Consider the following 13,935-nt stretch of genomic DNA (forward strand, 5'->3'; position numbering starts at 1 on the left):
GTGTGCGCTGGAGGACAGGAAGAAGAAATGCATAGATCGTGTCATAATATCAACTCGGCCACATCATGGTTAGTTAGATCAGGCATCCTTGGGAGGATCCCTCTGTCGAGAACGGGGGCGACCTGACCCAGCAGACCTAGTAATTTGAATTAGTATGTGAAATGGGCTGGTCGCAAAATCTGTCAGGTGAACACTTACATGCTGATCCGTCGAGCGACCGTGGCGAGTCCAGCATCGTTGGCAGCCTCATGCTCAGCCCGCTCCAGGGCCACACGACGACTCTCCTCGCTCTTTGCGACAACTTCTTCGTGGCTAGGGGGCACGTGCTCGTTTTGGATATCAACCTTACGGGCATCCTCGAAGTTGTGAATAGCCTGTTTGATACCTTCCGCACCCAGCATGAGGGTTCCGGCAGGAAGACGACCGCCAGCCGCCGTCTTCAGCTCAGTGACACTCTCGGATTGCTCACGAAGAACCTGGAAGACACGAGAGAGGCGGCCAATGGCAAGAATTTTGTTTTTGATAGCACGTCGTTTGAACTCGCTCGATTCGGGGTCCATCGACGGAGGCGAGATTGGATCTTTATCCTTGTTTTCAGTGGGAGACACAGGTGTGGGGGCCTCGTCCTCCAACTCTTCCTTCGAGCAGGTGTTGAGAATGGCGATGAGCATATCCGTGATTTTCTCACCAACGAACGGCAAGGACCACGTGAAAACATCCATGAAGTTGGGCAGCCAATATGGGTGGGGGGTGCAGTTGAATTGGCGGATGTTCATCACGTTGTTCTCATATTTGAGGACAGCCGCCTTGTTGTTGTAAACATCCAGGTAGTTGGGAGCACTGAAAATAGTCATAACACTCGGGAAGCCGGTGGTTCGCGTCTTTCTGTACATGCGATATCCGGCATCCTGAGCCTCATGTGCTCTGATGATAGAGAGCAAATTGTTCTTCTCCAAAAACGCGCATGCCGCAGGATAAGAGAAAAAGTAGGAGCAACCACGGACACTGTTATGAATGAAGAAATCGCCTGTCTTTTCTTGACCGAATTCCTCTAGAGGATCAGCCCAAAGGATGTCGCACATGAGCCCGTGGGTTGGGGGTTCGCGGAAGCGATCAATCTATGTTTGTAAGCTTTCTGCTAGTACCATCAAAATGGGGGTAGGGGATATACATACAGCCTTGATGTCTTCGAGGGTATGCAGCTCGGGGCTGAGACCACCGTGAATGCAAAGGAACTGTTTGTTCATAACTGCCGCCAGCGGCAGCGCACAGAAGGATTCCAGGCATGCCTCGTAGATCCGTTCACTATATTTGTGCTTGCACTCCAACTTGAAGGTGAAGTAGTCCGTCAAGTGGCGACATTCGTGATTACCCCGCAGCAACCAAAGTGAATCGGGATACCAGATCTTCAATGCCCAGAGATAGAGGACGCACTACGGAGACAAATGGTCAGGGTAGTTCTTCTAGATTTAAGGAGACTCGGATGACCTACCTCAATACTGAAATAACCACGGTCCACATAGTCACCCAAAAACAGATATCTCGTTTCTGAAGGGTCACCGCCGACCTCGAACAGCTTCATCAAATCGTAGTACTGGCCGTGAACATCGCCACACACTGTAATGGGCGCATCCATTTCGAGCAAATTTGGCTCAGCCTTCAAAACCTGTGTACCAGCGTGGATGATCCATAGTGCCTGTTCTTCTGAAAGACGACCTTCACGGTAGAGGTGTTGCTTGAGATACTGAAGATTGGGCTTGGATGGATCCTCAGGCGACCAAAACATATCATCCGGAGGATAGCTGAGAGCGGGCGCTTGCACCTCTAAGATCACGAAATACCGTTAGCGATCAGGTTACCACATATTGCGAAAGCGATCGAGACCACTGCAGCATTACCTTTGACCACCCTCTCCATTGTCGACACCTGCGTGTTGTCCTCCATCGTGTGCAATGTGAAATCGATCTCCGGGACCGGCTGCTTGTCGGTCACGGCGCGTGCTATAGCCCGATCCATTTTGGCGGAAACTGAAATGTAGTTCAAATTTTGAGTTCGGAGTAAGGGGCGAGAGGGGATGGGGGATGGGGGAGAGAATCGCGGAGGTGTGGCGGGGGTGAGTTTCAGCGCGGGCGGGATAGAACTCCCACGACGAAGAAGAGTATAAGGTTGATAGAACTTTGATCAAGTCAAATTTCTACAAGGGACCGAAGAAAACAGAGCCCAGGGGGGTTAAAATAGGTGCTGGGGATTGTGTGTTTTGGGGGGGGGTGGGAAATGTGAAGTTGGGAAAAAGAGAAACAAATTGGATAAGCGGCTTCTGGGCCGTCCTAAGATCGGTGGGTCTCACACCAACCTCGATCGTAACTATATCGGAGATTTTTCTTATTTGGTTTTTCCTGTATGGGGGTAAAGGTGAATTATATCGGGATGGTGCAAGAGAGACAAGAAATAGATCCAGTTCAGCCTCATGTCAACATGATGATTTGGTGCCTAAGGCAACAAGGGTCCCTTTTTTTTACCCCACGCTATCAGATTCACTCGATTTCTAATTCTAATTTCGATTACTTCTACATTTTCATCTCAACAATGTGGGTATTTACTCTTAATATTAGTATATGGTTCAGTTTTGGCTCCAGCTTCGACTTTTCATCTGAAGCTGCGTTTAGCGTTTATTGCGTTTAGTCCCGATTTGCCCAGACCGCTAGACTTGAGGTATGCAGGATTGATGATTTGCATAGGAGAATTCTTCATACCTGCAGCTCTTGGTATTGAATATGCTTCACTTGATGTGGAATCTTATGAAATGGATATTTTCATATGATATGGTAAATATACAGAGGCAATACCCAACAAATTTGGTGACAATTGTAGCTTAGACCTGCCCAGATGCTATAAATCCCCCAACAATGCTCTCGTAGGTGATATGCTATATTTTCTACAGTATACCCTGTTTGATTGACATCTAGGGGCCCGAAGAAGACCAACACCAGGCTTTATTTTCTCTAGAGTCCAACAACACCCAAGCATCAAAAAAGAGGTACTCTCGGAGCATATATTGACACCATCACCACCAAAAATGGTTGGAAGTTGCCTTGAGATACTTAAGGGTTCATAATAAAGATAGCTGGTTGCATATAATCCCCCAACGTTGGTTTTATTGAGCGAAACGGACTTGTTCAGGTGTCTTACTACTTCCAATCAATCAGGTTTATATATAGATTCGCCGTAACCCTACAACAATTTTCGTAGAGATGCTTAGGTATTTCGGATGGCGGTTAAATAAGCACAGTACTCAATATAGGCTTAACTTTAAGAGTCAAGAACCGGCGAGGCATTGATCAGTTGGTTATGATTACTAGCGACACCAAAAGGTATACGTCTCTATCTGGGCAAACTCATCCCAGCAGTGTCGTATAAGCCATTCCTAAACTATCACTTAGAAACAAGTGGTCTGAGACACAAAAAAGGGAAAAGTTTGTTGCGAGGTACCTTGCCATCTGATAGTGATAGGCTCATCCGATCTCTGGGGAGGTTGGGAAGTGTTGAGATGCTTGAGGTGTTAGGCTATCACCTAGGAAGTTTGTTATCTTTACTCCAATGTTAGGCTTTTTTTTCAATCAAAATGTCTGTCTTCCTTGTGCTTTCTTGCTCTGGAGACGCTATCTCAACAGAAAACTATTATTGACGTGCTTTTCATATCCACGCATCCTCAAGGCTTCATGACTCAGCAACACCTGCTTGAGGCGACAACTCAGTCTCGCTCCAGGCAGATTTTTGTTTACGCAGTTGATTTTGAGTACGGGAGTCGAAACTTTCCTAGAAAATTGGATGGCGTGGTAACTGAATCTCTAGGTCGCCGTTTCATCAATATTACGACTCTCCAAAATGCTCAATGCCTTGCCATACGAAATAGTTCTGCTCATCGCAGAAAGCCTACCTACAGACCGGGATGTTTCCGCTCTCACGCGAACAACCCGTGCTTTCTATGACTTGCTTGTCACATACCTCTACAAGCGAAATATGCGTTCAAAATACCCGGCTCTGTTCTGGTGCTGTCGAAATGGCCTCATGACACCAGTTAAGCGTATGCTGTCATTGGGGGGGGGGGGGGGGGCGGACGTGAACTCCCAGAGGCATCTTCACTATGGAGTAGCTACGCCATTAATGGGAGCCGCAAGAGAGGGATATTTGGGCATGACAAAGCTGCTCCTCAAACGTGGTACCGAAGTTGATCTCTTTAATCCGGATGGGGGACCATGTGAACCTCCATTGACATTAGTTGCAGCTGAGGAGACAAAGACGGCTTTTTATGCCACCCGAAGGAGATACAAGATTATTTGAGTTCAGACGATGAAAGTCTCCCCGAATTCGGTGACACCCTGTTTGATGTGAGAGAAGCAGAGAGGTCGGAGGACACCCGGGATTACCAGGCTGTTGTCAAGCTGCTTCTCGACCATGGGGCTAATCCGAACAACACGACAACGGGCTCACCATCGTGGATATCGCCTTTGATGGTAGCTGCTAGATGCGGCAATCTTGAGACTGCCAAGATTTTATTAGAACATGGGGCGTCTCCTTCACTGCACTATGCTGCCTACACAGATGGATATGGATCTAGGCTGGACGAGTGGCAAAGTCCATTGAAGATGGCCTGTTACTTGGATTCTCCAGAACGGGAGCCCATGATAGACTTACTTTTGCAGTATGGCGCTGAAATCAACCTTGAGAATGAGGTGGGTGAGACTACTATTTGCATTTATCGATGGTAAATTCGATTCGATTGATTTGATTCGCGAACTTCGCAAACGTGGTGCTGTAGTCAACTACCTGAATATCAACTACGAGACACCATTACATCTCTGTCAATCAAGTGAGGCTATGGTCAAAGTACTTCTTGAAAATGGTGGCCAAGTGGATGTCCCGAACAGCATCGGACACACGCCTCTGTTTTATCATGATGATGTACCTGCCATGAAGCAACTTCTCGCCCATGGAGCAGATCTAAACGTGTGTGACTATATCGGATACAGACCTGTGACGAATTTTATTTCATCTGGAAATTATGATGCCGTGAAATTGTTGCTCAATCATGGAGCCGATCCTAATTACGATCTGCTATATGGAGAAACCAATTTGCATGTTGCCGCGATGAACGGTCACGCAGACATCCTGGAACTTCTGTTGGAGAATGCAGCGCATCTTGGTATCGCGGCAGATGATGGGTCAACTGTCTGGGACGTGGCAAAAGACAAAGAGTGCCGAGAGGTTCTTGCTCGATGGGAAAGAGGAGAGAACGAAGAAAACCACCTGAGTGATAGGAAAGATACCGATGCGATAGATGAGATCAGTGACGGACCGGATGATTCTCCAGAATATTGAGATCGGCATACATTCACTCAAAAATTGCTAAGTTCTAGCAGAAGATAGATAAAAAAGAAGACCCAAGCAGTTTCCTGATATTCTTCATACCCCAATTTTAGTTTTGTTTATTGTGCAACTTGGCTAGACATTTTCTGGTCTTATATCATACTGACTCTGTGGCAGCGCTTTCCAAATCTGGGACACCAGTAAAGTATCAGGTGTAGAGTTAAGATCATGTCAGCTTTGTAGCTTTGTTGTTTGCTCCTAGCCTTTTAGTCCCAGATTCTGTAGGTAGTCTCTTCCTCTCTTCACGCAACTTCAGAGATTTTCCAGGGCCTGCTTTATTTTGTCTTTTCCAAGGTTCCAATTATTCTGGAGAGACCCCGGCTTAACCTCGGTTAAGTGAGTAAGGTTACAGCTTATTCCAAGGTTTGCCCAAGTGAAGAGTGGGTCTCGTACGAGGCGGGAGGCCCCACACCCTCGGCCGAGGTGGATCCATACATACTTCTTAAAAGAGACACTAGGTAGGAGAATTCACTATCGACGACCAACATGTCCCTCGTGCATAAAAGCAATATCCCCGAGACTCCAGTAGCATTGGCCACCATGCACTCCCCAAGAATTACAGAAACAACCCCGGAGCACGAGCGAACAACCTCGCCCAAGGAACTCACCCAAGATGATATCAAGGCAGAACTCGGATCCAAGCAAGAAGTTGATCCTCGTGGCTCCGAACACGTTCGCAGAGGATTTCTCCCGTTCTTATGTTTCATCCCAGCCTTGCAGGATCCCAGACATTACACCCCGGGGATGAAGTGGGGTTTGACCTTTATTGTGGCAATGGGAGGATTGGTGGTTCCGCTAAGCAGTGGTGTTTTGTTCCGTAAGGTGTCCTCTTACCAGACCAGAACAAGAAGCTAATATGATGGATTTCAAACAGCCTGCCTGATAGAGATCGCTGAGGATATGCATACCACCGTGTCGGTGGTGAACTTGTCTATCGCTTTTGGCTCACTTTCTGTCGCCATCATGCCCTTGTGGTGGTCATACCTGGCCGAGATCTATGGTCGTCGACTGGTGTACATATATTCCTTCTTGTTCCTCGGAATTTTCAACATTCTGGGTGCTATCAGTCCCAACATCGGCATGTTTGTCGCCATGCGACTCCTTGGAAGTGCCTCCAGTGCGTCCCTTCAAGCCGTCAGTGCTGGGACGATTTCAGACATGTTCGAAAAGCAAGATCGCGGTAAGGCTATAGGCGCGTTCATGCTTGGTCCCATGCTTGGGCCCATGTTTGCCCCCATCATTGGCGGTGCACTCACCATGCATTGGAGTTGGCGCAGCACGCAGTGGTTCATGGTCATCTATGGCTGGGCTGTGTTTTTGATGATGGTTCTCTTTATGCCGGAGACGGGCACTAACCTCGAAGAGAACCGTCGTGAGCACCAGAATGACGCCACCAGCCCAGGCAAGAAAGCTCTCCACTTCCTCTTTAAACCCATGGAAGCCGCCAAACTCCTCCAATACCCTCCAATCCTCATTACGGTCTATTACACCAGCATCGTCTTTGCTACATATTACCTCATCTGCGTCTCTATCGAAGACACCTTCGCCCGCCCACCATACTCCTGGAGCTCCGTAATTGTCGGTGTGGCCTATGTCCCCGGCGGTCTGGGCCTGCTCTTTGGTGCAATCATTGGCGGCCGCTGGCAGGATTATATCATGGCGCGGACCGCTCGAAAGGAGGGCCGATACGATGATAAGGGGGAGTTGATCCTCCACCCGGTCGATCGTCTAGGCGAGAACTGCCTCCTTGGGGGAATTCTTTTTCCCGGCGCACTCTTGTGGTGGGGATGGACGGCCGATAAGCATGAGTTCTGGCTGGTCCCGGTAAGTTTATTTATTTTATCCGTCCATACTCCCTTCCGACTTCAAGCTGGGACTAACCTACTGTATAATAGCTCCTTGGAAACTTCTTCTACGGCTTTGGCGGAATGATTCTCACCAATGTTACCATGACGATGCTGACCGAGTTTACACCGAAAAACTCGACCATCGGCGTCGCGGTGAATAACCTCATGCGAAACAGTCTGTCGTGTGTGAGTGCGGTTATTGCGCAGCCGTTATTCGATGCTATTGGCACGGGTTGGTCGTTCACGGCAGTTTGCTTATTCTGTCTGCTCAGTGGTGTTCCGTTGATCCTTCTGCGGATCAAGCGAGATGAATGGAGTCGGCAGATGAAGGCCACGCTGGGCGAGTGATTAGGAGGGTTCCCTATATTCCCCAGGTTTCCTGTGAATGGTGAGGGAATGGGGAGTCTGATATCTCTATTAGCGCTCCGCAAAGCCCAACCCAACCCACAGCCCATTAGTGGGGGCCTTATGGGCCCCCATTAAAGCCCATCTTAGGCGGCCTCTGTAATCGCTATATTACGACCTTCCACTAGGTATATAATGTTCAAATTTAAATAAACTCCGACCGGTAGAGGTCGAAATATCACCTACCTACATATTAGGCCTGCTAAGTCACATGAACTGACTCCGGATCAACTACAAAATACCCGCAACGACCTATCGTACACCCTATAATGATAGTTCTCTTGGCCCCATCTCGATATTAGCAAGATACTTGGCAAAAAGTCTTGCTTTATCCGTCTTAAACAGATCATCCTCGTCCTTGACCTGGCTTTCGAGAACCACGTCATACCTTCCGAACAACGCAGCCAGAATGCTACGAGCCATCTTTCCGTCAAGGCGAACACCCATATACTCGCGAGAGCCATATTCAAAAGTCGACAGGTGGGACGGCAAGCAGTCACATTCATGGATGACGCCGAGCCTATTCTCCGATAATAGTTCTCCGTTGTAATGCTAAACAATGAGTGCCACGACGGTTGGTGATGAATACATCTCTCATTTCTACCGATATGAACGTAAATATATCGACCAACAAAGACACCCACTTTCTCAGCAAGCCCAGTGATTAATCACTGTGGCAACCCATGAAACCACGTCGGATCCAAACCAGCAAAGTCCGCAAAATCAAAGTCCTCTAGATTCACCATGCCCATGAAATCCGGCGTGTCAAGGCCCATCCCCACCGAGCCCGGACGAGCAGCAGCAAAAGTATCCATTGACATAGGGTGATTATTCTCAGATGAATCGATCCCAGTAGGTTGGTTGTTAGCGATACCAGAACTGAGCCCCTGCTGCCCTCGAATCCGATTCACCAACCAAATGATTGCGGGCCATGCACCCGTGGTATGCTGACCCCGAATCTCGTAAATGGCATTCGATAATTGGAGGCCTCGCTGACGGAGATCAGCCCACTCTGGGGATTGGAAGCCGGGACTACGGAGTTCAGAGAGAACGTAGAGAATCAGGGAGAAGCCGGCATGGGCGTAGATATGCCATTGGAAGGGTTCACAGGCCTTGCCGGAGGCGATGGTACACCAGTTCTCTATGGCTGTGGCGGCGTCCACGAATATCCTTGACGTTTGATGCTGTCAGCGAAAACATATTTACTCTCCCTTTCGGGTGAGAGGTTTGGGGTAAGGGGGCACGGATGGCTAACCTTCTTCTCATGGAGGGACTAATGACTTTTTCGCGATCTTGTCGAGAGATTCGAATCCAAAACATGACCCAGAATTTGGATTTCAAGTGGTTTCTCAAATCCAAGGCCATTGATTGCATAGTCACCCTCTTATCGCAGTATCGAACGAGACCGTCCAGATTCTTCTCAAACTCCTCGGCGAGGGTCTCAGCATTGCTTAACAGGTCCTGTAGCTCTGTTAATGCTTCGGACTCGCTCACAGGACCAATGCCGGCGCGCAATCTCTTTCGCGAAGCGTGTGTCATCTGAAAAATGCGTCCGTAATATTGGACCGTGGTGATCCGCAGGAGATAGATGGTCATATCGGTGAATTTAGGAGCATCTGAGAGTCCGGGTGAGGGTACCGCCCCTTCGATCAGATCTACATCATCTACACTGAGGGGTCGACGCGTATCGAAATCCGACTCATGAATCGAAGGCGCAAACCCATGATCCTCCGTCGTACGGAAATCCAAGTAACATATTTGCGCCCACAGGCGACGACGCAGCTCCACCTGTACGGCGTCCATCATCCCCAGCGGTAGAGCTAAAGGGTCCCGGTGGAGTCCGTGGACCGTCGCCACTCGGATGGCTAGCCCAGTCAACGGCCCTACCTTACCCATATCATCTTCCCGATATTGCGCGGTCTTTGGCATACAAACATTGTTTAGCTCAATACTGTGTGTGGACTATCTTTTCTTTCGCTTTGAGACTTACCAGAAGAATCACAAATGCTTGCAAAACCTCAAAAATCCTCGATGCCATAAATTTCTGGCGTTTCAGATGCACTTCCGTTCCCGTTCGGTATCGATTCAGGAGGTAGGACTTGTCCGTGCCAAACATGGCGGACACGTCGGTATCCTTCATACTGTTGACGGCCGCGTAGAAGATAGACATGGCCAGCGGCTCGAATGAGACCATATTCTTCGTGTGGGAAACCATACTGCTACTGCTCCCCGTTATGACAGGGGGTTGATCGTTCTCTAGATGGTAGTGGGTGCGGATGAAGGCGTCAAAGCGACGGGCCAAACTTGGACGATGGACAATTCTGTGAATCGGGTCGACATTGGCCAGGAAAACATTCAGGAGTAAATAGCAATCCTCTCGTGTATCGGGCCAGAAGGTATCCCCGCTAGCTACAGGTGAATCGGCGTCCCAGATGACATCTTCGAGCCCCGGTTCGGGGGAGGAATTCTGAGATTCCGCGAGAACGGATTGGATGTCTTGGAGCTAGACCAGCAGAGGACACCCGGTTAGTACCTCTCTGCCTTGGCATGAGCACAAGCTTCAAGGACAATGGGAAGCGCACCTCTGTTGCCATCCAGGCCCAGTGTTTGCCGGAGACAAAGTGGGGCACTCCATTATCGAGAATCAGTGCATCTTCTTGCGATCGCGGCTTTGGGGGTGACGCATTATAGGGGGCGGGCGTCGATCGTGTGGGCGTGGACGAGTCCAGCGACGAACGAGTATGCTCCAATGCCTCATATGCTTTCACCTGTGCCATAAAATCGCCAAGACGCTGAAGACTAGGATTGATTCGGGCTAGCGTGGATGAAGAGATCTTGGGGGCATTTTTGGGTTTGGTGATGCGGCTCTTTTCCGAGACCAGTCCCGCCGCCTGAGGCTTCGACTGAGGCTTTGAGACGTAAGAACAGGCATAATCGCCTCGCTCACACACCAAACATAGCGGTTGTCGGCGGTCACATTTGACCTTGCGACTACGACACGGCAGACAAGAGGTAATGGGACGAGAGAAGCTACTCAGGGTTGGAGATGGAATGGATTCCGCAGGATACTGTGTGGATGCGGAGTGAAAGGGGGATGCATACATGGCGAAAGAGAGGTGGAGGAAAAATGGGAAATGTGCCGGTGCAAAGTAATATTAAAGCATCCACACACTGTTAGCGGCAGCAGCTAAAGCTAGCCCCCGGGGTGGATGGAGTCGTAATCCCCAAAGGGGGTTGAATTAGGAGTTCAACTTTTGACGTGAACAATATAGCCTTGACGAAGTACAGTAGTGGCATGAGAGACATTCATAGTGTTCAGTGTTGTTCCATCGATGGAGATTATCATTCGAACGGCGTGTTCACACCAAACAGGGTTAGCGTGGAGGTATTTTAGAGTAGAGTGCCAAGACTCCGACCCAATCAGGAAACTATGTGGTTCACCAGTTGAAATATCGATGGATATAATAGTGGGTTGCTAATTTGGTATTTTATCCAAAAGAGCATTTCCCGGACATTTAAAAGGAGCATCCAAAAAAGACATTGCCAACGTATCTATTGGAGTGTTCGATCTTCTCATAGTAGCCGGTGGACTAAACGGGTGTCATCATGAAGTAACTAAAATTTCTCTGCTAAGCTAAAAGAAAGTAACTAACGCATTATGCTTCGGGTCCTTAGGTGAGAGCTAAACGCCCACTGTCACTCAATATCAGAAACAAATTCAAGTGTCCATCGAATCCCACTCAAGCCCTGACGACGTCGAATCCCTCCTCCCAGTTATCCAGGGCCGCCCGAATCTCCGTGGCATAAGCGGGAATACCACCGGAGTAGCACACTGGCTCAGAAACCTTGCCAGGGATGCTGCCACCCATGTACGTCGACTGCGCCGTAGGGAAGAGAGTCCTGTTATTGAGCTCCACGACATGATTCTTCCACTTATCAGCAGCCTCAATCTTGGGATTGATGTACTTGATGTCATTGGCCTCAATCTTGGCAATGGCGTCGGAAATCCACCGGCCTTGGACGGCGACTGATGTGGGGCCATTGCTCAGGAGCGTCGGGCCGTGTGCGCCATAGATATGGAACATGTTGGGGTAGCCGCTCACAGTGGTACCGAGATAGGTCTTCGCGCCTGGAATCCATTCCTTTTCGAGCTCAGCGCCTTCGATGCTCCTCAAGCCGAGCTGGGTCATGACGCCGGTAACGACATCCTGTGAGTATCAGCACATGTGATATTGGTGGTGTATCAAACAGGACTTACAAATCCAGTTGCGACAGCAATAACATCAAGTTCATGATGAGTTCCGTCCTCAAGGGTGATACCAGTCTCCGTAAACTCCTTGATCGGGTTATTGTTGATGTCAACCAGGTGTACCGATTCTCGATTGAACTGTTCGTAGTAAGTCCTCTCAAGACATGGCCGCTTGATACCGAAATAATGCGGCATTTTCCGAGGCGCAAGCAACTCCCTCGTAACGGGGTCACCAATACGATCACGGGTCTTCTTAGCCCAGAAATTATACGACTCTTTGTTGGCTTCGGGGTTGATCAAGTTATCCTTGTACACAGCAACCCAGTAGCGGAAGCCACCCTCCTTCCAGACGCTCTCGTAGAATGCCTCGCGTTCTTCGGGTGTGTCGTCAAATGTGTTGCGCTCGCACCAATCATACAAGAAGCCGGCAAAGCTTGTCTCGCGGTACCGGAACAGCTCTGGGTAGTAGGGCTTGATGCGCTCCTGTTCCTCGACAGTGAGGTCTCGCTTGCGCATGGGTACTGCTAGGTTAGGAGTTCGTTGGAAGACCTTGAGGTTGGCAGCCTCAGGGCCCCAAGCCTGCGTGATTTGCACACCCGAGGCACCAGTGCCGATGATACCACAGCGCTTGCTTTTCACGTCGATTTCTTCCTCAGGCCAGAAAGATGAGTGGTGCACGATACCCTTGAATTTATCCATGCCGGGCCACGGGGGAATGTAACGTTTAGCGGCCTAAGCTGTTTATTAGTAGGCCTTAATTTGACTGAGGGGTGTAGTTACTTACAAAACCGGTTCCAAGGACGAGGTATTTGGCCTTGGTCGTCCGGCCATCTGCAGTTTTAATACTCCATCTTCCCTCGTTCGTATCAAACTGAGCTCCAATCACGACGGTGTTGAAAGCGCAGTCCTTCTTGACGCCAACTACTTTGTCAACGTGATCGAAATAATCACGCAGGTTTTGGTAGTTAGGGTAGTTGTTGGGCCAGTTCCACGTGTTATATACCTCGGGCCAAGAGAACTCGTACTCTGGGACTTCGGAGTCAACGCCGGCGCCGGGGTAGCAATTCCACCGCCAGGTACCACCCGTGTCATTGCCGGCCTCGAAAATGACCGTCTTCAGGCCGCGATCACGAAGCGTCTTGAGCATAAAGATACCGGCTACCTCGTTAGCTGGTTGGTGAATGAATCCAGGAATAAGGGCTTACCAAAGCCGGCACCAACTACCAAAGCATCGACTTCGAGATTTTCAGCATATGGCCCAGTCTTGTCGGCATGGACTTCTGAGTAGTCGGTGAGCTCCGTGTTATACTTCTTTGGCTTGGAGACGATATCTCCTATGCTACCCATTTTGACAGGTTCTTTCGATTAAATATTGAAATGATCAAGTGTTGCTGTTGTTGTAACTAAATAAGAAGACTGACAGTTGGAGTGTCACCAAGCTTTCTTTCCCGGGCACCTCCTCCTACTTATACGTATCCTCGCCCATGTCTTACTGCGGATGTTAGCATATGCGGCGAACAATATTCTACTCGGTGTCCATTATACAGTTAACCGCAGGGTACCCCTCCTTCATGCACCACGTGGGGGGACTTTTGTGGTCATCGTGACAATGTGGCTTTTTTGCCCGGAACTTCAGTTGTCGACTGGATAGATTCTGGGTTGGAATCCGAACTTTGAAGACCTTCCACTGGCATCAATTCTCATGTCCTTCTTATGACCCCACTTTTGTGAAATTGTTTTCCACCCGGAAGAGCAATGATAATAATCTGATTCTCCAGAAGAACCGAAGCGCTTCAAAGCTGCATTGTCATGATGCCCCCAAGAAGCTACGGTACACGTCACATTAGGGCCTGCATTCTTCAATCTGCAATCACAAAGTATACTGCAGCTGTGATAGGACCCCTTTCGGCCACTAGTTGCGGACCCGGAACTGCGACAATCTTGAAACTTCCCCGCACCCGGTTCCGCAATCCACAGCGGTTCCGCAAAGTTAGTTGGGCATGACCG

General features: G+C 49.2%; 5 protein-coding genes across 5 annotated transcripts; 2 read left to right on the plus strand and 3 right to left on the minus strand.

Annotated features, from left to right (window-relative positions):
• Positions 1-78: 78 nt before the first annotated feature.
• On the minus strand, positions 79-2,016 carry N7455_010884 (serine/threonine-protein phosphatase 2B catalytic subunit; the record flags this gene model as incomplete). The annotated part of the gene is made up of 5 exons (XM_040952918.2): positions 79-136; positions 199-1,118; positions 1,176-1,433; positions 1,493-1,824; positions 1,899-2,016. 5 exons carry the CDS (start codon positions 2,014-2,016, stop codon positions 79-81), a joined length of 1,686 nt encoding a protein of 561 aa, XP_040816423.1.
• Positions 2,017-3,885: 1,869 nt separating this feature from the next.
• Positions 3,886-5,379, plus strand: N7455_010885 (ankyrin repeat domain-containing protein; the record flags this gene model as incomplete). The annotated part of the gene is made up of 3 exons (XM_065606538.1): positions 3,886-4,084; positions 4,348-4,737; positions 4,820-5,379. The coding sequence occupies 3 exons, from the start codon at positions 3,886-3,888 to the stop codon at positions 5,377-5,379; spliced, it is 1,149 nt and encodes a 382-aa protein (XP_065460501.1).
• Positions 5,380-5,913: 534 nt separating this feature from the next.
• On the plus strand, positions 5,914-7,622 carry N7455_010886 (MFS transporter; the record flags this gene model as incomplete). Its single annotated transcript, XM_065606539.1, has 3 exons — positions 5,914-6,244; positions 6,302-7,251; positions 7,323-7,622. 3 exons carry the CDS (start codon positions 5,914-5,916, stop codon positions 7,620-7,622), a joined length of 1,581 nt encoding a protein of 526 aa, XP_065460502.1.
• A 725-nt stretch (positions 7,623-8,347) lies between these two features.
• N7455_010887 (uncharacterized protein) lies at positions 8,348-10,783 on the minus strand (the record flags this gene model as incomplete). Its single annotated transcript, XM_040953041.2, has 4 exons — positions 8,348-8,849; positions 8,935-9,599; positions 9,670-10,182; positions 10,262-10,783. The coding sequence occupies 4 exons, from the start codon at positions 10,781-10,783 to the stop codon at positions 8,348-8,350; spliced, it is 2,202 nt and encodes a 733-aa protein (XP_040816483.2).
• A 636-nt stretch (positions 10,784-11,419) lies between these two features.
• Positions 11,420-13,275, minus strand: N7455_010888 (flavin-containing monooxygenase; the record flags this gene model as incomplete). The annotated part of the gene is made up of 4 exons (XM_040952907.2): positions 11,420-11,887; positions 11,938-12,660; positions 12,713-13,086; positions 13,134-13,275. 4 exons carry the CDS (start codon positions 13,273-13,275, stop codon positions 11,420-11,422), a joined length of 1,707 nt encoding a protein of 568 aa, XP_040816398.2.
• Between the last annotated feature and the right edge of the window lie 660 nt (positions 13,276-13,935).

Source organism: Penicillium solitum, assembly GCF_028829755.1.
Source record: "Penicillium solitum strain IBT 25940 chromosome Unknown utg000008l_segment0_segment0, whole genome shotgun sequence".
In the NCBI taxonomy this organism is placed as follows: Eukaryota; Fungi; Ascomycota; class Eurotiomycetes; order Eurotiales; family Aspergillaceae; genus Penicillium; species Penicillium solitum.